The sequence below is a fragment of the Leptonychotes weddellii genome, chromosome 6, assembly GCF_054177405.1.
Source record: "Leptonychotes weddellii isolate Sample4059 chromosome 6, ASM5417740v2, whole genome shotgun sequence".
NCBI lineage: Eukaryota > Metazoa > Chordata > Mammalia > Carnivora > Phocidae > Leptonychotes > Leptonychotes weddellii.
The window spans coordinates 30,534,531-30,557,535 of NC_138374.1; the positions used below are offsets into that span (position 1 = coordinate 30,534,531).

Here is a 23,005-nt window from a genome sequence, read left to right on the forward strand (position 1 = left end):
GGACACCCCCTACAGACCACTGGACTCTTGTTAGCGGGTTGCCAACATACGTTGCCGAAAATGGATTTGTAAGTTCCTATTCAAATCCTGAATAGTATTGGATGAAACTCTTATTTGTTATGGGATGGGAACAGTTGTGAAAGTAAAATGCAGGAGGGAAGAGTGACATGCCCATACAGGACGTGGGAGAGAGGAATCTTGGCAGTTGAAAGGAGGTTAACGAGAGACTTCCAAACTCTACACGAAAATATTTAGTCAACATGAGAAAGATCCATCCGTCCCCCCAACTTCTTATTCAGCAGTCATGCAAATTTCAGATGTCCTTTGAAAGTCTGTGGCTAGGATTCGTGTTGGGTTTAATTAGATCTCAAGTATAGTTACCTTGGCCAAAACTTCCAAAGCATGAGAAATTACTGACAAAAGACAAAAATGTGTAAATGGAGAACTTTGCCACTGATGGCCATGCAAAATGAGGGAGTTGATAAAGGAAGTAAAGAGTTTTGCCCTGGTCTGTGGCGGGGGGCGGCGGGGGGGGGTGGTTGGTGTGTGTGTGTGTGTGTGTGTGTGTGTGTGTGTGTGTGTGTGTGTGTGTGTGTAAAGATAGCAGGCCAGGTCTGGCGAATAGAGGTCAGGTGTGGGTAGACAAGAAACAAGAGGTCTCTGGTAGGTCCCATAGGTCTCCAGGCCAGAGAACTAGAGTCACCATAACTTTCCCACTCCTCTACCATACTCTCCTTCCTTCTCTTGGAAGATTTCTCTCCCTTGTTGGGCTTCTCCACCATCTGTGTCATCTCTTGGCATCAAGATTCCTCCCTGCAAGAGTTCAGTGCTTCCCACATTTATGTTGGCATTTTCCTATCTTCTGCTTTGCAAATCCAAGTTTCTGTAATGTATTTATAGCACTTATTTGCATATTTGGTTTTTCTTTAGTGTTGTCCTTGTGTTGTTGGCAGTGTTCATTCATCCTCATTATTTAGTAAATGGGCATGTAAATTATAGTGACTAATAGAGTCACTCAAGGGTCAGAGAGAAGGGGAAACAAAACCTAGGTTAGCTCCCGTTTTCCTTTACTGGCACAAATTGGTCTCTGCTTAGTGTGAAAATTGCTGGGTTTGGAATGGTAGCAGAGTGAGAAAAATTCTGGATGTGGCTGAAGGATCTTCCTATGTCAGGGGGCTTTACTTGGGGGTTCCCAGGCGGCCTAAACCCTGGACTCACTGGTTACAGGACCAGGGGGCCTCGAACAGGTGGCATGATCCCTTTCTCTAGTGTAGAGACTTGCCAAAGGGGAAGAAAAGAGAAAGAGAAAAAACAAGCTTATTTCTTTTAGGAATAAACAGCACTATGTACAAATACCATGTTTTCATGTTTGCTCCAAAATAGTCGAAGTGTTTTTTAAATGTCCTTCTTGACTTAGTAGTAATGACCAAAACATTCCAACTCATTCCTGAGTCCACAGATACAACTTTTCAGCTTCAGTACATCACCAAATTCCTTGGCCATCGGCGCCCATCCTTGGTTTCCTGGCAGACCACCTACTAGACTCCTGTTTGGAGCTTTTATCAAATTCGATATGGCCAAAGCTGCCATGGCCAGTGTGGGGGGATTTATACCCCGACTTTTAAGTACCTATTCTCTCCTAGGGAAACAGGTTGTCCCCCCAAAATCAATTTCGACAAAGCAAAGGTGTCAAAAGCCAATTCACTGAATGGCTAATCTGCCAAGTCATCAACTTGCCATATAACCAGCTTGCCAAGGGATGGATTCCCAAAGCAGGGGAGGATTGTCCCCCAGGTTTCGGTTCTATCACAGATCACCCACATATGCCGCACCCCTGCCTTTCATATCTCAGCTCCTGCCCCAGGCCCCATCGCTGCTCCGCTGGTAGCCCAGGACTGGGGGCAAACCCTCGTAAATCTAGTTTAAGGTATTTCTCACCAAAGTGCTCATTCGGCAAATTGGCATTCCCAAAGTGGGAACTGATTTTCAGAGAGTTGAGCTTGAGCCATTTCCTGGGACTCCATAATTAGGGTGAACATACATCCCAGTTTGCCTGGCCAGCTTCCATTTACACCTGTTGTGCTCGAGTTATTAATAGTCCTCCTTTCCCCTCCTAAAGGTGTCAGACTATACACCGTACTCACAAGAGGCAGGGATTACTAAAAACATTTTGTGTTTAGCACAGGATTTTCTCAAACTTAACATTATTGACATCTGGGGCCAGACGATTATTTGGCGGGGCGGGGGGGGAGCTAGCCGCACATTGTAAGGCGTTCAGCCGCATCCTTGCCCTCTACCCACCAGATGCCGTACACCACCCTGGCTGGGAACCCCTAGTCTAAAGAATGGTATCAAACATTTCAGCAGCCTCAGCCAGAGCAATGCATTGCCGGGGGGCCTGCATTCTGTAATATGGTGGTGCATTCTGGCCAAGAGAGCAAAAGGCAAGGCTGAAGAGCCCTGGGCGCCTTGACTCAGTCCTGCCTTGGCCAAATCCCTTGGCAAATCCTTGACCTCGGGCTAAATGCCCTGACCTCTCTGGGTTTTAACACTCACATTTGTAAAATAAGGTTACTGACCTAATTATTTAAGAGATGGGGCCTTAGAGAGTTTCTAAATGCTATTTTCTAGATAAAAATGATCTGCAATTTTAATCAAAATTATTTGGGCTCCTATAGTGTTGAAACTTTTCCTTTTAGCTTTTTAAGATGTTTCCCTCAATCATTTCCCCGGGTTAAAGAGAGTAAAGGCACACTTTAGGGCGAGCTGTCGCAGAAGTCCCGCAGCTGGACCTCTCTGGACTTAGGGGACACATGCACAGAGTTCTCCTTAGACAAGTACATCCCAGCTCTGAATGGGACGCAGCAGGCACTGGTTTAATGATTTCTCAGATATTAAAAATGAGCCTTAGGCATATTTGTAGAATTGAAGGCACTAAATACAGGATCAAGCCAAGCTGGAATCAAGAAGACATGTGAACTGAGAGAGAGAAAGACTGAGAGCAGCAAGGACCTTGACCCATCTGTAGATGTTCTCTAGAGGCCTTAAGAGTATGGATGAAGACTGACACTGTTGGTAGAAAGGTCAGAAAAGAGGACTAAGCTACATTTTGCCTCTTTAAAACACACCTGAAGGACGCTCAGCCACGAATTCATGTAGTTCATTCAGATTAGATGAGATTAATGGACGGCACACACAATTCCTTCGATTCTTCGGCGGTATATGCGAACAAAAACTTCGAAACACTTGCACGGTTGCTTCATCAGAGTAGCCCAAACATAGCTGATGTGGCTCAACCACCGTAGGATGCGAGCGCTAACGCCGGGCCGGCAGGTGTAGAAGGCTACTGCTCCCCGCTCACCAGTGTTAGAGTTTCAGGGATTTTTATGAGCAAGCTGTTAAACTGTCCCCCATGGTGGGAGAATTGGAGCCATGGAAACTGGCAGAGCTTACGAATGAGGGCCTTCCCCACCCCTCACCAGGAGAACTGGTAACACCAGCCCCCACACTCAGACTCCACTTCGAGCTTCCGCCCATGGTTTTGAACAAAGTCTCTTAACATCTTTGGGCTTCTATTTCCTCATCTTTAGAAGAAAAAGCTTAAGCTTAATGATTAAAGTTCCAACTTTAACATGCTATGATTTTAAATACTAGAATTTTGGTAGAAACAAAGCTATAGCATTTTATTAAGACTCATTTGTGGATATGATTTGACATACAGATAATTAAAAATTACCAAGAACAGAATGATTTCTTGTCCTTATGGGTGAAAGCAATAGTTTCTGAATTCAGTACTTCAAATATATCTCAGAGTGACTTCTGACCTTGTACCTAAATCTGCCTGGCTGCTTCCTTCTGCGGCGTAGGCACCTGTTTGCAATTCAGATCCCACATCAGAAAAAAAGGAAGAAAGGGAGGGAGGGAAAGAGAGGAAGGAAGGAAGAAAAGGAGGGAGGGAGGGAAACAGAGCCTTCCTAGTGTCGCTGCCCCACCTCTAGCAGAGCCAGTCTTCTGCTCAGCTTCCTCCTCTCCTTGGTCTGAACAGTTAGTTGTTTTGAATCTGGAAGAAGAATCCTTAGAGGCTGGGAGTAGGAAAGAGCAAAGATTGTGCTAAATGTCATGCAATGACTTAATTAGCAGAAGAGAACCTCAATGTGTTTTTAGCAAATTTGGCCCAGCCAAGGTTCAGTGTGAATAATTTGCCTGCGAGCCACGGAGAGCTGCGGAGGAAACCCTCGCTTCTGATGCATTCTTTCTTCTGTCTGCTTTGTGGGTTCGTGGTTCTGCCACATGTTTTAGGACTTCCGTGTCCTCTTGCTTTACAGATATGTAACATGCTGAATGCCCCTGCAGATGAGTACTTCACATTTCAGGTAACTTTGCCCTCAGCCAGGCCTCGCCCATCAGCACTGCTCCCCGCACCCTCCCCCTGCCCCATCCCCAGAGTCTGCCTCGTGCTCAGGTGGCTGGGAGGAACACACTCGAGTTTCTGTCCCATTCACCAAGTAGATTCTTCAGGGAAGGGAGGAGAGGTGAGAGAAGGAGGGGGACGAGAGAAGGAGACAGGGTGTCTGTCACCCTAGCATTTGGGGGGTGTAGTCCCTGCCACTCCTCTAGTCTACCCACTCCTGGTCATCCAGGGCTTAAAACAGTGCCTGGCAATCACAGGTGCTAAGGGTTCTTTGCCTGAGTGATTAGCTGTGTACGTACTACCACCTGGATGCTGTCCTTTGGTGGTTTTCCCAGGCCCTTCCCTGCAGCTTATTGGAAAAGAAAAAACTATTCTTGGGTCTTTGAGGGCCTCTCCTGCTGTCAGACTCTTGGTTTTATCTTTCCTCCTGCAACATCCAGGGATCCTCCTCCGCACCCCCCCCACCTGACTGCTGGGGAGAAACTGGCATGTGAGCCAGTTTTCTGCCTTCTGGCCTGTGTTGTGTGTCCTGTTTTAACAAACATCCAGTTATCCAGTTAGAGTCCCGGTTACAATCAGTCAGGAATAGAGACAGCCCTTCCCCGTGGGGGCCATCGGTGCCTGGCTTCCTGACACACACACCCTCCCCCTCCCACCCCCACACCCCCCTCCCACCCCCACACCCCCCACCCACACCCCCCACACCCCACACCCCCCACACCCCATCTCTGCCTGAGGGAGAAGCCAGCCCCCTGGGGCCTGAGGCCTGGATGAGCAGCACCTGTTGCAAGCGGGGCCCCGGCAAACCTAGGCGCACCTGCCTAGTTTCCTGGAAGGTTTCCCTCCGATCTCCCTGCTCATCCCCCTGCTCACCCACGTGGAAATCACACAAACACCATATGGCGCATTTGCTCCAGCTGCCCCCTCCTTGCAGCCAGAGCCTCGTCGTGACCATGCTGTGCTGGCCCTGACCCTGACCTTTACAGCAGCTGGGTGCCAGGAAAGAGTGCGCAGGAAGGAAAGAATGGGGACACGCACTTTCTAAAGCGTCTGAGCCTCAGCAGCTGTTGTCTGGCCATGGAGGGAGGGGAGCTGAGCCAGGAGACCCGGGGCTGGGCTCTGAGGTTTGAGGGCAGCCACCCGTGGCTCCGAGGGCCCTGGCTGCCAGGAGGCTGCCCACCTGGGGAAACCTCTGGCCATAGGAATTTCCCAGCTCTCCAAGAAGCCCCAGTGCGGGGTCTCTGGCGGCGGGAGGGATGACCATGCAATGGCTGCTGGGCTGGGAAATCCACGGTCGCCAGAGCACTGGGCTGCTCCCCGTGGGCCGCCCCAGCCGCTGGCTGAGCATGGCCGGGATACTGAGGCAGGTGCATTGCTGGGAGACACCAGCTCCTTCCTCCCGCCGCAACATTGGCCCCAGGAGCTCTGACAACAGCACTGTGGTCTCCCCGCACCCTCCATCCGCCCCTCTGTCCTTACCCCCGGTCGGGACTGAATCTGATGGTGTTCTCGAGTCCTCAGACTCCCTCCCAGCTTCTTCGGGGACACCGCCCCTGGGGATCATTCCACAGAGCAGACTCAGGAGAGGGTGGCCACCCTCCTTCCTCCACCTCTCTCTCCCCCTCCCGCTGTCTCTCCACCTGCTCATGCCCCCCCTCTATTGGCATTAGTCCCTCTTGTCCCTGGGAAGTTTAGTGGAAAAACCACTGATCCAAAGTGAACTATGGTCAGAGCAAACCTGCAAAGGCAATGGTTCTCAAACTGTACCCCTCAGGTGGCCTGGTGTGTCAGCTTCCTATTGTTGTTGTAACAAATCACCACTCAGGCAGAACGTATTGTCTTACCGTTCTGGAGTCAGAAGTCCAAAATGGGTCACACTGGACTAAAATCAAGGCGTTGGCCGGACTGTGTTCCTTTCTAGAGGCCGTAGGGGAAGAACCCATCTCCTCATCTTTTCTAGCTTCTTGAAGCTACCTGCACTTCTTGACTCACGGTCCCCTGCCATCTCCAAAGTCAGCGATGACATCACCCTAGCCTTGCTTCCGTTACCTTCTTCACTGATTCTCTGACTCTCTTTTATACTTTTAAGGATCCTTATAATTACATTGGATCCACCTGGAAAATCCAGGATACTTTCCCTATCTTAAGGGCAGCTGGTGAGCAACATTAATTTCAGCTGCGGCTTTAATGCTCCTTTGCCACGTGAAGTAACATATCCACAGGCTCGATGATTTGGATGCAGACAACTTCAGGGTAGTTCCTTGAAGTGGATGAAGGCGTTTTTCCTTTATATCAATTAAAGTGATCTTCAGTTCACAGGAAAAAAGAAAACACATAGAATTTCTTCAGTTTTAAGTTTTTGTCCTATTAATTTTTCTTAATTCTTAAGTTCCTTCTACCACTTTTCTGTCAACAAGCTCTAACTAACTTAGTAATAGCGAAACACATGAACATGAACAGGCAACAAATGAATATTTACCGAAAACTGAGAAATAGTCACTAAAGCTTGTTTTGGATGCTTTAAAAAATATACAGGGTGCTTACGGTTGTGAAACTATTTTGTACACAGGTGATATATTTTCTGCAATTGATTTTGTCCCTAGTCCACGTGGCAATATACATGTAGAAACAGTTCACTGTATTTTCCGAGGATAAACACTTTGAGAACCACTGTGCACTGATTTTTTCCCAAAGCTTTGACCATTAGGACACATAAGCTGAGGTTTGGTTTCTCCACTTTTCATTCCAAGTATAAAGACGAACGCTTCGACTAATAAGCAGCTGTTTACTGAGCATCTGTCACACACCCCCCACTGTCCCATCACTTCTGCAGAGCTCGACAGTGTGTGAGACGCTCTTCGGCAAGATTAGACTATAGCCTCACAGACAAAAATCAGCAACTCCGAAGCATTTGGAAATTATCTAGCTTCTAACTGTGCTTCAGGCTCTAAGCGCTGATAGAATTCTGAAAAAGAGAAGTTCCATATGGGTGAGAGAAGGCATCATGGGAGAGGCAAGACAGCCTGGGCCTCTGAGGCTTGGCTAATGATGCTGCAGGAGGCAGAAGAAGGGATAGTATGGCGTGCTCAGTGCTTGGCTACCTTTGCCTTGCTCAGACCATGCGAGTGCCACACCACAGATCTCAGACGTCAGAGGACATCAGGATTACCTGGGAAGCTTATTTAAGATGCACATCCCAAAATTATGAAACAAGCTTAAAAAAAAAAAGTCTATTGCACATTGTCCTTGGGCCCACACTTTAAGAAACTGTCCTGAACTTCTGTGTCTAGAATGTTACCATCTGGAGGTTAGGGCCTGTGATTTTTTCCTCTTTGTAGCCCCAGCAACTAGCCCAGGCCCATCACAGGGACTCGACAGACGTTCACTAAGTGGGGCAGCACCCCAGAACAGAAGCCTGTTTTGAGGGCTCAGTCAGGAAAACAGAAACCACACTGGGTATTTCAACAGAGAGAATTTAATATGATGAATTCACTAAACAGGTGTTGAGGGACAGAAAAAGTGACTAGGGAACACTGAGGTGATATAGAGGTAAGTGCCGGGGGGGGACAAAGAGAAGAGCTTAGGGTTGTCACAATGCAGACGCTTGGTTCTAGTACATGTAATCACATGTGCTCGAATACTTTTATGGCTATTTGTCCTAGCCACGTTCTGACACAGGGTGGAATTATGCATCGGACAGAGAGATTAGATTATTCTTTCTTTAAAGGTAGCCTAGGTTGGGGGGAAGGTGGTGAGAGGGTAGCTCAGAGAAGACTTGGGGTGCTGTGTTAGTTCTGTATCTCAATTCTGAGGGGTGCACATAGCTACACGTGTGATGGATTTGCACACACACACACACACACACGCATGCACAAATAAGTACACGTGCATCTAGTGAAGTCTGAGTAAGCTCCATGGATTGTATCAATCTCCATTTCTTGGATTTGATAGTGCGTTACAGTTACATAAGCTGTTCCCACTGGGGGAACTGGGTGAGGGGTGCATGCCACTTCTCACAGAAGTGGCATGCACCCCTCTGTACGTTTCTTTTGCAACATCCTGTGAATCTATAGTTATTTCAAAATTAAAAGTCAAAACATAATCTGAATGTCCTTATTGTTTGTAGAAAGGACCTGTAGATGAAACTGGTTGGGTCATTAAAAATGTCTTATCCCTGCCTATTGTCAACAAGAAAGAAGATATTGTGGGAGTAGCTACATTTTATAACAGGAAAGATGGAAAACCTTTCGATGAGTATGATGAACACATTACTGAGGTAAGTGCAATTATAAAATAATGGAGGTAAATGAAATTCATGAAACAATGGAGGCAGCGTAATTATTTGTTACTCTGGAGGGATGTTGTTGAAGGGCAATTAAGGCATGAGTCACTAATGGTTGTGGTCAATATGTGCCCATTGTGTCATTTCCGTTTCCTGACGTCTGTAGACTGCAACATTTTCTTCCCAAGATTGAACTTTGGCTTAATCAAAATTCTTTACAATATGAGGAAATCAGAAAGAAGTTTTCTATATCCTTTTCCCACCCCTTCTATTCTTTGTCATTCTTGCTGTCACCCCAATCCTCTGAGTCTCAGGCTGTGCTTTATTCTACTGGATATTTGTAATTCCTCTCCTCTAATAAAGTATTCACAGTGCGTGGTGCATTTTGAAAAGCAAGGGCTTAGCCAGTTTTATTGTCTGGGGCTGATTATTAGTATGTTTTTTCTTAGATGGAAATAAGAAGCTGGGTTGTTGATGGTGGGAAGGAGACTGATTAATGGAACAGAATGTGGATGGTTGCCTCCAAATCAATTTTTCAATTGTAGAGAATTAAGTCACATTTTATCCATTTCAGACTCTCACACAGTTTCTTGGATGGTCTCTTTTAAATACTGACACCTATGATAAAATGAATAAGCTGGAAAACAGAAAGGATATAGCTCAGGAAATGCTCATGAGCCAGACAAAAGCCACTCCTGATGAAATCAAGTCTATTTTGGTAAGTGGGGGAATTCAGTTCTGTGGACATTTGGTGGCATCTAAGCACAGCTTCTGGAATTTGCCTAATTACCTAGAGGTCTGACAAATGAGAATAGGTTTAATCCTGGGCTAAGGAAGAGGAGACAAAGAAGGAAGTTTGGGGGATAACCTGGGTGGCCCAGCGGACACAGAACCTTATTAGACTTCTCAGCTGCTTGGTTGGAATAGCACTATGCTTAAAAAATAAAAAAAAATAATATTTAAAAAACAGCCCCTGGGTCAGTAGGAGCTGGAGGAATGACTTCTAGATTCAAGTATGTTAGCAAGGAAAAAATATTTCCAGGAAGGGAAATGTACCGGTCAGCTATTGCCGCATAATGCTGCATAACAACTATAACATCTCAGTGGTATTTCAACAATAAACATCGATTTCTCACTCAGGCATTGGTAGGATGACAGGCTTCAACTGATTCTTAGTTGGCCTTGGCTCTAAGCTGTGAGTTTGGTTTGCTCTATGCATATATCATCCTTCTTGACCAGCAGCTATCTGAGAAGTGTTCTTCTTATGGTGATGTCAGAAGTGCAGGAGAGTAAGCCCAAGTGTGCAAGCTCATTTCAAGTCTTCATTCGTGTCACATTTACTAAAAGTCTCATTGGCCAAACGTGGCCAAGACCAATATCATGGATGATGGAGAAGCAAGTAGATATTTACTAACAATGTTCTAATCACCACCACATGAAGGGAAAATATCACACACCCACTATCTCTATTCCTTTTATTTCCCTAGTTTTCTGAATGTGTGTGTAGGTGCAGTTTTCTTGGGGTGTTTTTTTTTCTTTTTTCTGGTTTTGGTTTTGCTGGGTGGTTTGAAGGTTAAGAGAAATTTTATTTGACAGTTTGAGATGTTAAAAATGAGAAAATCTGGGGAGGGTGAAGGGAAATTGCTATAAATGCATAGAAAAACAAATGAAAAAATAGAAACACTCATAGAAAAACAAATTTTTCTCTCTTTCTTGCCTACATACAAACAGCTCACATTTCTCTCTCTGTCTCTCTCTAAGACAGTCACTGTTAAATTTTACATTTGAGGGGAATAAAGAAATCAATTATATTTTTGTGTTGTGTTTTTTTGGAGAAAATTCTTCATAATAATGCTATAGGTCTTTTTTGTATCCATCTTTGCATGGAACCCATTACAGCATAATTTAACATCATTTAAACCAATTTTAAGAGTAGAGGAATCAGATAGGAATTTTCTTTATAGGAATTTCACACCTCGATTGCTTTTACATTTTAGAAAATTAAAGAGAAGTTAAATATAGATGTAATTGAAGACTGTGAAGAAAAACAGCTTGTCACAATTTTGGTAAGTGTTTTACTTCTACCCTTAACACCTTTTAAATAAAATATATTAGGATACATACTCTCATTTCTCAAGTAAGTCTTGACTTTCCTCTTCTCTGGCACCTTTAAAGGCTAAAAAGAAAAGAGATTTCTTATAAAGCGTGATCTTCTGGTTCTCTGCATTTCTTCCTCCTTGTCTCCTACAGTCCAATCCACAAAGATAATTTAGAATCAGAAACCAGACTTCCACATAAGGAAACACAGGCACAAACTCTAAGGATATCATGGCCTTATTTATTTTAATAGCTTTGGATTGCCCCGTGGTCACCCCAGAAGACATGACAAATATACAGTAGAACATAGACCCTCTGAGGCACAACTGTCCTCTGCCATCTCTGGCTTCTTCCTTCTGGAACTTGGAGGAATGCAATTCTTTCCTATTGTTGCCATTAGGCCACCCCTATCATTTCGAGTTGAAAGAACTTCTCTTCCGGTTATTAATATAGTTAATATTATATATAATTAATAACCTATATTAATATAGGTTATTCATCCTATGTTTGGTTCTAGGTAGTTTTGCCCTAAACTTCTTTGCCATAGACATCTTTGCTGCAAGCATTTCAGGGCAAACATTTTCGTTGCATAACTGATTGGTTTGTAAGGCAATTTTGCCGTAAAAGATGAAATAACTGGTTGACAGTCTCCTTTCTTCATGAGTCAACATGAACCAACTGCCTTCAGCAGAGTTGTCAGTTTGGTTTCATTTCTCCATTTTTACTCTCATTTTTATATTATGTAGACCTCAGCTAGCCCTCCTAGTGGTCTATGCAGTGATCAGTAGACGAGGTGGGGTCTTAAAGTAATGGATGGTGACAACTCCGTATATGGACCTGCTAGAAGGTTCGGTGACTAGAGTGTGGAGCCAGGCTGCACACCAGACGACCCAGGAAATGGAAGCACACCAGTTACAGTGACCGAAGCTCCGTTACAAACACATCAGCGTTATAACGTTAGCGTTTCTTCCACGTTTTCCATAGAACTTTGGAACGTCTATCAGCAGACGTGGGACAATCTGCCAAGAACAAACAACGGTGGGGAAGGCTTTCACAACACAATACAAAGCTCTGTTATAAATATGCATCCTAGTATTTGGAAACTGATGCCCCTCTTAATGAAGGAAGAAATTTTAGTGAAAAAACAAAGTGTGATGCCAAAGAGGAGATAAATCAATAAGTTAAAAAAATATATATATATATATTACTCTGAACGAATGTCTTTAAAGACAGTTGCTTAGGTTCAATCCACAGAATAAAATCAGTTATTTGCACCATGTTGCCATGAATCTACCCTATACATTTTATTTTTTTGTTTTGTTTTTTTTTTTTTTTTTTAAGATTTTATTTATTTATTCATTAGAGACAGAGAGAGAGGCAGAGGGAGAAGCAGGCTCCCAAGGAGCAGGGAGCCCGATGCGGGACTCGATCCCAGGACCCTGAGATCATGACCTGAGCCGAAGGCAGATGCTTAGCCATCTGAGCCACCCAGGCGCCCTACCCTATACATTTTAAATATATTCAAATATTTTTTTATTTTACAATAAAGTCTTTTTCATTTTGTTATTCATTTTTTGTGTTTTATTACATCCTTTTTTATGTTATTTTTTATTTTTTATTTTTTTAAGTAGGCTCCATGCCCAGCATGGAGCCCAATATGGGCTTGAACTCATGACCCTGAGATCAAGACCCGAGCTGAGATCAAGAGTAGGATGCTTACCTGACTAAGCCACCCAGATGCTCCTCATTACATCCTTTTTTTTTTTTAAAGATTTTATTTATTTATTTGAGAGAGAGAGAATGAGAGACAGAGAGTACGAGAGGGAAGAGGGCAGAGGGAGAAGCAGACCCCCCGCTGAGCAGGGAGCCCGATGCGGGACTCGATCCCGGGACTCCAGGATCATGACCTGAGCCGAAGGCAGTCGCTTAACCAACTGAGCCACCCAGGTACCCTACATCCTTTTTAATGAATGTCCCTCTCTTATTTTTTGTGATTTTATTTTTTACGGCAAAAATTGCCTTGTAGCCAATTAGTTATGTGGCAAAAATGTTTGCAATGAAAATGCTTGCAGTGAAAATGCAATCATGGTAACTGGAGATCATAATTTTTGGAGAACCTCTCTGAAATACGTGATTGTTTGCTTTTTGAGTTCCTAAGTTTTATGCAGTAATGATTTGGGACAAGCCTGGAGCAGATTTTATACTCAAACAGGTGTTTCTTTGTAAAGCCGCTGGTTCTCTGCCCATTTTATTGCTTCTCCGACGTAAGGTCCTTCATCCTCTAACTGGAGAACTAGCGAGTTTCTAGTGTCATGGATGCCAGTGGCAGTTTTGTTTTACAAGGAAGACTGAGTTAACCCACGCTGATGCAGGCAAAGGAGGTGAGGCAAGTCCTCCCCCTACCTTCCCTCCTCTCTGGGACATTTCAGGAAGCCCTGTGGCTCACAATTATGCCATAGATCCGGGGAGGACTTCCCAAAGAAGCACCTCCGTCACCCATCCTTAATTCCGTGTTGTTCATTCAGTCGGTAGTTACCGAGGTGCACTCTACCTTCCTGAGCACAAAAGGTAGTACAGTCTGGTCCTATGTGGCTCAAGAAGGCCTGTTCATTATGGAGATAAAATACAGGCAACAACACGGCCCCGTGTGGACGAGTTTCCAGAGCGTGAACACCAAAGGCCCAGGGAGGCCAAGGGCCTGCTTCTACTCATGCAAGATAGGAGCTGGGCAAAGAGGCTTGATGGGAAAGCAGGGTTCGCCTGGGCAGAGGTTGAAGCCAGGAGCTTGGGGACGGCTGGAGGGGAGAAGGGGAAGCAAGACAGTACAGACCAGGACATGGGGACACAAGAGAGCATGTGGTCTTTGGGAAACTGAGGCCAGCTGCTGTGAGCCGGGGGGTGGGGAGGGGTGGGGGAGGCCTGGTGGGCAGGCGGCAAGACCAAGACGGCCTGGCTCACGGGGACCCGGGAAAAGGCCCCCTCGGGTGCCCAGGGAACCCTTCTGGGAGTAGATGGACAAGCCAGCCTCAGCAGGTGCTGGCAGAGCAGCTTCAGAGCCGAGTGGGACGGCAGGCGCTCCCAACTGTCCTCATCATGGCTTAACTTTGTGGTTCCTGCCGAAAGGAGAAAGCTGGCCGTGGGTGCCCAGAGTTCCTACTTAGCGGATCAACCAAAAGCCTTTATTTTTTACCGACCCTCTGTACCACAGATTTTAAAACAGCTGTTCTTCAAAACCTATAATTTTTGTACTAAACTACTCTTTTATTGGCTTGACTGTTACTGCAAATGGGGCCTGGGAGTCACACTTCTGAGAACGTCTTCCTTGGTTTCCTGCTAAAATGCACATTTACACTTTAGTGTGACTGAGTCTTTAATGCATTAAAATCATTTTTACATCTTATCTTCACTCTGCAAACTGTAGGGCTGAGACAAACCTCCAGCAGGGAGTCTGTGTGGCATGGGGTACTCCCTACCACACCCCCTTAACCTTCTCCCACTCCGATTTTTAAAAGATGTGCTTATTGTCTGTCTCTTCCCACGAGAATGCATGTTTCAGGGTCAGTGACAGTGTCTGCTTTATTCATCCATAATGCCTACAACACAGATAGGAACCAATAAATGTCTGTTGAATGAATAAATGATAAATGAATGAGAGAAACAGAAGAACCTACATGAGCAAAGAAACTGGGAGGGTTTGGAGAGAGAAAGAAGGTGACAAGAAGGAGTAGCAAAGGACATAGGTGGGTCCTATGAAAAAGGGGTTTTGTGAACTGAATCTCCATTAATTCTCTGTGATGCAGGCAGATGAAATTAGCATTGCTTTTCAATTAAGACAGCAAAGACAAAAATGTTACTATTGTTATTCCCATTTCACGGATGAGAACACTGAGGCTTGTTCAGTCTGGGAAATGCAGCTAATCTGAACCCAGAACTGAAGGCTGGTCTCTTGGCTCCAAACCATTGCTTTACAGGGCGAAAAAAATCATCTCTGCCTAAAGTGACCAGTCTGAGACTAGCACGAGTGAGAAAGAATCACAGGGTTCTGGGAGCCCCGGGGAAGGGAGAGAAGGAAGAGGGTGAGAGACCAAACCAGACTCAGGGCTTAAGGGATGAGAAACCATAATTTTACTTAAAACAGCCATCTACCATTTGGTATTGAAATTTGTATAAAATAAAGCATGAAATATTTCCCCTGGGAAACCTTAAACTTGCTGAGGGGACGTGGCCTTAGCACGGTGTAAAGGACTTAGGACAGGCTCAGTAAATACCCATTGGACCGAATTGCTCCTGCGTGCACATCTGGTGGACCCGCAAAGCTCTTGCTAGCTTCTCTCTCCTGGAGTTTTCTCTCTTCCCCTGCGATGGTCTCCTCCCTGCCTTCCACCAAATTAGCTGAATCCACATCCTTCCAGAATCTCTCTTACTCTAATTCCCCCTCCAGCCTGCCTTCAATTTCTCCCCCCAGCCCTGGGCCCTGGATGTTATGCTCTGTGAGTATTCTAAGATCTCTCCTTTCAATGATCTATAGTTTAGAACCATTTCAATAAGCTAAGTTCCCTAAGGGCGAGATCCACATTTTTATTTCCCTGGCTATGTCAATCGTCATATGCCGAGTTCACTGTTTTATCCACAGTCCTCGATCCTAACAAGGTGTGGGGTGAATGAGGCGTCATTCATTCCATAGACATTTCCCAAGCACCTCCCGGGCACAGGCCCTGTGAACGCTGGGAGCCATGGCAAATAAGACACCTCGATCCCACGTGGCGGAGCCCACAGTCCACCGAGCAGGTAAAGAACAGGATAGGAATGAATTAAGCGTTCATTTACTGTTTCCTGAGTATTTCTGGAAGAGGAGAAAAGAGAAGTTGGGTACTGAAAATGGGCTGGGCTGTTGCAACGAAACATTTTCTTTAGCATCAGCGACAGAAAACAGCCACTGGGGATGGATTCGGAATTGAATTCCATTGCCCAGGAAGTTTCTTAATATAGCTGAGTCTCAGTGTCACCCTCTGGAAACTGGGGACGGTGGTGCAGGCTTGTTGTGAGGATCACACACGTCCCTCGCATGGCCCCGGGGCCCGGCACACAGAGGCTCAGGGGATTGCACGTGGTCCCCTTTCATGCTCATTCTGCTTTACGCCCCATGTAGAATAGAGGAGAGCTGAGGGGGTGAAGAGGCATGTAATCCGAAGCAGCCCGTCCTTGTCTCCACAGAAGGAGGACCTGCCGGACCCGCAGGCAGTGGACCTGTACGAATTCCGCTTCAGCGACTTCCCCATCACAGAGCACGAACTGATTAAGTGTGGGCTGCGGCTGTTTTTTGAAATCAATGTGGTGGAGAAATTCAAAGTACCTGTCGAGGTCAGACAGTGTTTAATTAAAAGTATTGTGAGATACTGGTGCTGCCCCCGCCTGTGTTTCCCGTGGTTCAAAAGATTAACTTCCATTTGGGTTTTCAATGATTATTAACTTTGTAAATATATCAGCTTAAACCCTGTAAACAGGACCAGCCTATCTTCTTAGATAAGATGGTCACAGACCTTCTAACCTTTAGAATTCAATTCCAAAGTCTGAACGGAGCTGTCTCGTTTGGGCGGCAGGTTCTGACCAGGTGGATGTACACGGTGAGGAAAGGGTACCGCTCCATCACCTACCATAACTGGAGGCACGGCTTCAATGTGGGGCAGACCATGTTCACTCTGCTCATGGTAGGTACAGAGAGCTGCAAACCACGGGAAATCTGCACGCTTCCCTCGCGAGCGTGATGACAAGTGGACAAGGTCCATCGTTTTAGATCAGTAATTTTGGATCCTATAAACCCCAAACTCCCCTGTAGATGATGCCAGAGAACACAGGTATCCCTGGGCACGTGGCTGGATTAGCCCGTAGTGTTCACACACTTACCTCCTTAAAGGAAACGTCAGGTACCTGCTGGGTTTTGTAATTGCCAGGAATGAGCTGCAATACCCAAGATGTAAAGCCAATTTGCTCTAAAAACACAGCAGGTCATCTTCTCCTTTGCAGGCAGGCTTCAGTGCACCTGCTCAGAGGTGTATTCATCTAAGTAAATATATATATATATATTTTTTTTAGACAGGGAGACTAAAGAAATACTATACGGATCTTGAAGCCTTCGCCATGCTCGCTGCTGCCTTCTGCCATGACATTGACCACAGAGGCACCAATAATTTGTATCAGATGAAGTAAGTGACATGTCCTGGTGATGCTTGAAGGCACCTTGGGGGAGAAGAGAACCTGTTTCTGTCTCTTAGCCTTGTCAGCTCTTCTTTATCACGTTTAGGAAACTCAGGGCCACGATCTGTTCCCTCAGAGACTCAGCCCTCATGATAAATGTCTGCTCTTTCTCCCTGGATGCTTACCGCCCGCAGCCCCCTTCCCCCGTGGTTTTCATTTCCAGACGCACCCTGCCTTATTTGTAAATGCCTTCACTCCTCCTTTCGCCAATGTGGTTAGTCAGAGTATGGAGTTCATATATGAAAGTGCACCAGCCTTGGGCTTACACGCGTACCCCGCCGTGGAACCCCAACCCCCAGCTCAAGCCAGAGGGCGTTCCTTCCTGGGCTCACTCCCCTTCCCTCCCCTGGTTCCTCTGTGGCTCCCGAGCTTTCCGGCAGCTGGCCTGGCATCTTATCTTCACGGCCGCCTTCCCCTCCTGCCCCAACCGAGGGCAACAATGAGGGTGCACGTTCTCAGCTCAGATAGATGTGGGCTCCCTGGGTTCACAAGTTGTAAGCCTCGACTTCCTCATCTGGAAAGTAAGAATTGTAACAATGATACCTAACAAGTAAGATAGTTGTAAAGATTAAATGAGATCAGGCATATAAAGCATTCGGCTCATGGTAGCCTCTGGGCAGTAAATAAATACTAAGTATTATTATGATGTCACTGACACTCTTCAAAATTCATCAGCAATGCCGGTGGCCAGCTGAGCTCCTTGATCATGGCTTTTAAGCTGCTCTGTCTGACTTAGACACACTGTATCCTCATCTCTGACACACCACCTACTCCTCTGCAGAGGCACCAGGCATTTTAGAGAGAACAAGCTTGGAAGTCTGGGTTTGTGGGGTCCAACCACTTCCTGGTTGGGGAGCTTGGGCAAGTCACTTGGTCTATTTGAGATTCTGTTTGTGAACCACAGAAGGGGCAGGATATCCCACCCCTCAAAGACTGTTGTGGGAATCAAATGAAATTTGATCTGAAACCACATAGTAGGTGTTCAAGAACAATCTCCTCAGTGAATGAAAAGCGCCTTGCGAGCGGTGACTTCTCACCTTCAGCAACTCTAGCTATGGGGCTTTGTCTTGAAGAGAGGATTGGCACCGTGGCCTCGGGCAACGGACGGCTTCCTCTCTGGAGATTCGGGCGTGCCCCCCTCCTCACTCCTGCACGCCAGGCTCCTGACAGTGCTGGGCTCCCTCCCTCTCCTCTGCTCACCAGTGCAGGAGCCACCTCGGCTCCGAGGCAGCTCCCAGTCCTGCCCCACGCTAAGAACTTGGCACTCATCGCCTCCTTGAGGCCTCGCGGCACTCCCGCCTGGGAGCGACTGTCACCTCCCTCTTTTACTGAGGAAGAAACAAGCTCAGAAAGGCCAAGTCCAACTTGCCAGACTGGATGTGGCATCTGGCCTCCAGGAAGGACGCAGCGACCTCTGAGGTCTCTGCTTTGGCGGGGCACGTGGGGTCCGGGCGGGCCCCCCCTCCATCAGCTGAACGTCTCCCGCCATTTCTCTCTGAGAATATGTGGCCATGGAAGGACTGCGACCCGTGTGCGGGTTTCCCTGCCGCGGGCACGTCAGCATGGGTATCCTTGGTTCTGGCAGCTCGGCTGCGCCACCGTGATCACACACAGTCTTGCTGCACGCTGTCCTTCAGTAGTGATGCTCGCTGAGGCTCTTCACATCCCTGTTGTTCTGGAAGAACTGCTCAGGAGTCCACAGAGATATGGAGACAGGACATTGGCAAAAGCAGTTCATGAAAAGGTTGAATGAAACACGATTATTATTCCCATATCGATGGTGACAAATCAGGTTGCCATGGAGGGTGACATGAAGCAGCCGGGGACACAGATGACTCTGCTTCCTGGCTGGACCTTATGCCTGTGGTCCGATTTCTTGTCTCCGAAATGTCTGGCCTCCTTGGTTCTGGTTTCCACCCTCGTCAGCCAGCCTTAGCCCACCCTCTGACAATGCCTTAAAAACCTTGCGATTTTCAGATGTCTCTTGTTCCCTCCGGCTCTCCTGTTCCCTTTGTTCCCTTCACTTTGCCAGCCAGTTTGTTTTCTGCTTCACTCTAAGCTTACTGATTCCTTCGTTCCTTTCACCCCCTCTTCTTGTTTAAGTTTTCAGCCCTCTTGTCTTTCTGCCTCTTTACTCTCCTCCATCTTGTCCCCAAAGAAACGCCGTTACCGGGACAAAAATATGAGGAATGTTAGAATTTATCCCATCCCCCATCCAATGCAGGACTCTCCTCGACTGCCTTCCTCCCGATGTCCTCAAGTCCACATCCGGTTTTTTCCCATAATGGCCCACAGGCCACACCGCTCTTCTCTTAGGTGATTCTGATGGTTGGATGTTCTTCATGATACTGAACTGAAATTGGTCTCCCAATCACATCTGTTTGTCCCATTCAGGTCTCTCTCTGGAGCTGCTAGAATATGTATAATTTCTCAACCACAGGCCATTCCTTCATATTAAAGAGAATTATCTCTTCTCCCCCCTCCTTTCCTGGTTGCACACACCCAGTTGTTTAAACCATTTTATTTATTTTATTTTTTTTTATTCTTATGTTAATCCCCATACATTACATCATTAGTTCTATGTTTAAACCATTTTATATGTAAGTTTCCACACATGTCATTTTATCTGCTATTCTTCTGTGAATCCAGTCTAGTGTTTTTATGTCATTCTTTAAATGCGGGTTTATGTCATTCTTTAAATGCGGGTTTAACACAATAATCCAGACAGGATCTGAAGTGGTTTATATTTCATCTTAATTAAATTTCATCTTCTTGATTCTTCATTTCACTCTTAATTGAAATCGCCATTTGTCACACTCTGTCAGCCAATGGATCTCTTATTTTTTCCAGTTTTTTATCATTGGAAAATTAGTCATGATTTCCATTAATATTCAAGTCACTGATAAAAATTATGCATCAGAACAAGAGCAAGGGCAAAATTTTGGGGCCCAGGGTTTCCAGCCTGGAAACCTACTCCCAGGGTTGAAGACAGTCAATTAAGCACACTCACTGGGCTCTGCCGCCCAGCTGTGTGAGTGGATACACTCACTATTCCAGCACCTACTGCAGGTATCCTGAGGTGTCCTGTCAACTGCTTCGCTGAAATCCAGACACAGAGGGTCCATGGCCTTCCACTCCCACCAACTCTGTCACAGAAGTGTCCATAACATCAACCTGGCCTCATGTTCTCCTTCTAAACCTTCTCTGGGATTTCCTAATGATTATTCTGTAAGTGCTCACAAACTCCGAAATAGTTTAAACTGTTTCAGAGATAAAGGTCAATCTTCCTGTTCTGTCATCTACAGATTGTGTCATTTTCTGCTTCTTAAATTTTAGGATAAAATTTACTTGTATCCAGTCTTCAGTCATCTCCTCCACCACCTCAAAATTCTCCAGGGAATACTGACAGTGGTGGCCGCCCCCCCTCCACTATAATCCTCAGATTTCTTCAGGAAGTTGGGATGTTACTCATCTACCTTAAAAGAACCCCTTAGCACTTTCTTACCAACACTTGCCCTTGTTGTAGTCTTAATTTCCAAAAATCATTCTTGAAAAGACCAGGAAAACTGGTAGGTTGGCTAGTCAAGTCACACCATGATCTCTGTTGCTTGAGTTTCTCTCCTTTGGTTATTTTTCTCCCGGGACAGTCACACAGTCTAAACTAGCTATTTTCCATATTCAAGCTTACTGTTGCCAGACTTCCAAAATTCAGAGAATTATTGATGGGTGGTGTGATTTAAAGATTTTATTTATTTATTTATTTATTTGACAGAGAGGGAGAGAGACAGCGAGAGAGGGAACACAAGCAGGGGGAGTGGGAGAGGGAGAAGCAGGCTTCCCGCGGAGCAGGGAGCCCGACGCAGGGCTCAATCTCAGGACCCTGGGATCATGACCTGAGCCGAAGGCAGACGTTTAACGACTGAGCCACCCAGCCACCCCGATGGGTGGTGTGATTTAAAAAAATATTTTTTCTCAGTATCCCATGGAAACTTTTAATAACATCTCTGAAATTTACTTTTAAAATATCTTGCCAAATTCATTTTCTCTCCAAATATGTCTATACATATGTGTGTGTGTCTGTGTATGTATATAAATTAGTTCTTTTTCTTTTTACTGAACCATCTGTGAGTCATGCAGACATCATGACATTTTACCCCGAAATGTTTCAGCATGTATCTCCTAAGAATAAGGGAGACATTTGCCCATAGAAACACAACATGATGATCACCCTGAGGAAATTTAACATTAGTACAATACTATTATCCAATATACAATGTTTATTCAAATGATTCCAATTTTCCCAATAATGTCCTTTATAGCTTTTTATCCCCTCTGATTCAGGATCTAATCAAGGATCACCCCTTGTGTTTGGTTGTCCAGTATTTTTAATCTCTTTGATCTGGAATAGCTCCTCAACCTTCTTGTGTCTTTCTGAATATTGCCATTTTTGAGTCTAGGCCAGTTCTGGTGCAGGAAAGCCCTCAATTTGGGTTTTCCCAGTGGTTTCCTGATTACCAGACTCAGGGTAAACATTTTTGGTGGGAATTCAACATGGATGATGCCCTTCTCAGCACATCAGGAGGCCCATGATAGCAATTTGTCCCATTATTTATGAGGTTTAGTTAAATTATTTATGGGCAATATCCAGGAGATCTCTTTATGTAAAGGTACATTTTCTCCTTTGTAATTAATAAGCAATTGGGGAGGTGTTATTCTGAGACTGGGTATATCGCTAACTCCCCAGAAATCTTCCTTTATTTTAAACCCAAAGGAATTAAAGACACCATTCTTTTCTGACTGGAATCGAGCTTTAATTAATTTTTTAAATCTCCAGCACTGACACAGAGGAGGTATTTAAATATGGGCTAAAATTATGATCAATTATCATATTGCTCAGACACAGTCTGATTGTTCCCTAACTAGTGCATGTGGGTTACCAGACTTGTTAGTGACCTGTTACTATCTCCTCTACTCCCTAAAGTTCTGTTCTTTCTGAAATAAGATGAAACTTCTCTACTAAGGCTGCCTCCCCTATCTCTGATTTCTTCCTTTCTTAAAATTATTTAGGGGCGCCTGGGTGGCTCAGTCGTTAAGCGTCTGCCTTCGGCTCAGGTCATGATCCCAGAGTCCTGGGATCAAGCCCCGCATCGGGCTCCCTGCTCGGCGGAAAGCCTGCTTCTCCCTCTCCCACTCCCCCTGCTTGTGTTCCCTTTCTTGCTGTGTCTCTCTCTGTCAAATAAATAAATTAAAAAAAAATTATTTATTCGTTCCATATTTCTATAACAAAGTCTTCACATTACCTGTGTAAGCCTTTGGCCTCAGCCTCTTTCCATCACTTCCTCTCTCTCCCTGTTATTTTCGAGGGTTTCCCCTTCCTCAAACAGAAAGACTTGAAGGAAGACAGGGCACCCAAGACTGCAGTCCCCACTTATAGAAAGCTGTGACCTAACCATTAACAAATGGGAATTTTAACTTTAAAATTGATATCCCTGTCCTGAAGGAGGAAAGAAATGATCACTTTATAATCATTTTTATTTTGGTTCCTGGAAATTCTTTTTTTTAAAGATTTTATTTATTCATTTGAGAGAGAGAGTGAGAGAGAGCTTGAGAGTGGGGGGAGGGGGAGAGGGAGAAGCAGGCTCCCCACTGAGCAGGGAGGCTGATGCGGGGCTCGATCCCAGGACCCTGAGATCATGCCCTGAGCCGAAGGCAGATGCTTAGCTGACTACAGGTGCCCCAGTTCCTGGAAATTCTTAATAAACATTTTCCATGCAAATGATCTGTGGGCCTTCAACAGGTTTGTTCCATGTTCTGAGAGTCACAGGCCAGTGCCGTAAGCTCCAGGGAACCTAAAGATTTTAAAGATGCAGGGGATGAACCAAACTTCCTAATTTAAATAATTCAATCATTTTATGCATTCAACAAATTAGGGTTTTTTTAGAGTTTTTTTAAAGAGCGTA

At 45.4% G+C, this 23,005-nt stretch overlaps 1 protein-coding gene across 1 annotated transcript in view; it reads left to right on the plus strand.

Moving 5' to 3' along the window:
- The window catches only part of PDE6C (phosphodiesterase 6C), a 48,881-nt gene that overhangs the window by 10,563 nt on the left and 15,313 nt on the right, over positions 1 to 23,005 (plus strand). The window contains exons 7-14 of the mRNA XM_081823824.1: positions 2 to 68; positions 4,326 to 4,373; positions 8,538 to 8,687; positions 9,268 to 9,411; positions 10,691 to 10,759; positions 16,005 to 16,151; positions 16,391 to 16,498; positions 16,884 to 16,993. Coding sequence (XP_081679950.1) covers positions 2 to 68; positions 4,326 to 4,373; positions 8,538 to 8,687; positions 9,268 to 9,411; positions 10,691 to 10,759; positions 16,005 to 16,151; positions 16,391 to 16,498; positions 16,884 to 16,993 — 843 coding nt within the window. The remainder of the gene's footprint in view (position 1; positions 69 to 4,325; positions 4,374 to 8,537; positions 8,688 to 9,267; positions 9,412 to 10,690; positions 10,760 to 16,004; positions 16,152 to 16,390; positions 16,499 to 16,883; positions 16,994 to 23,005) is intronic.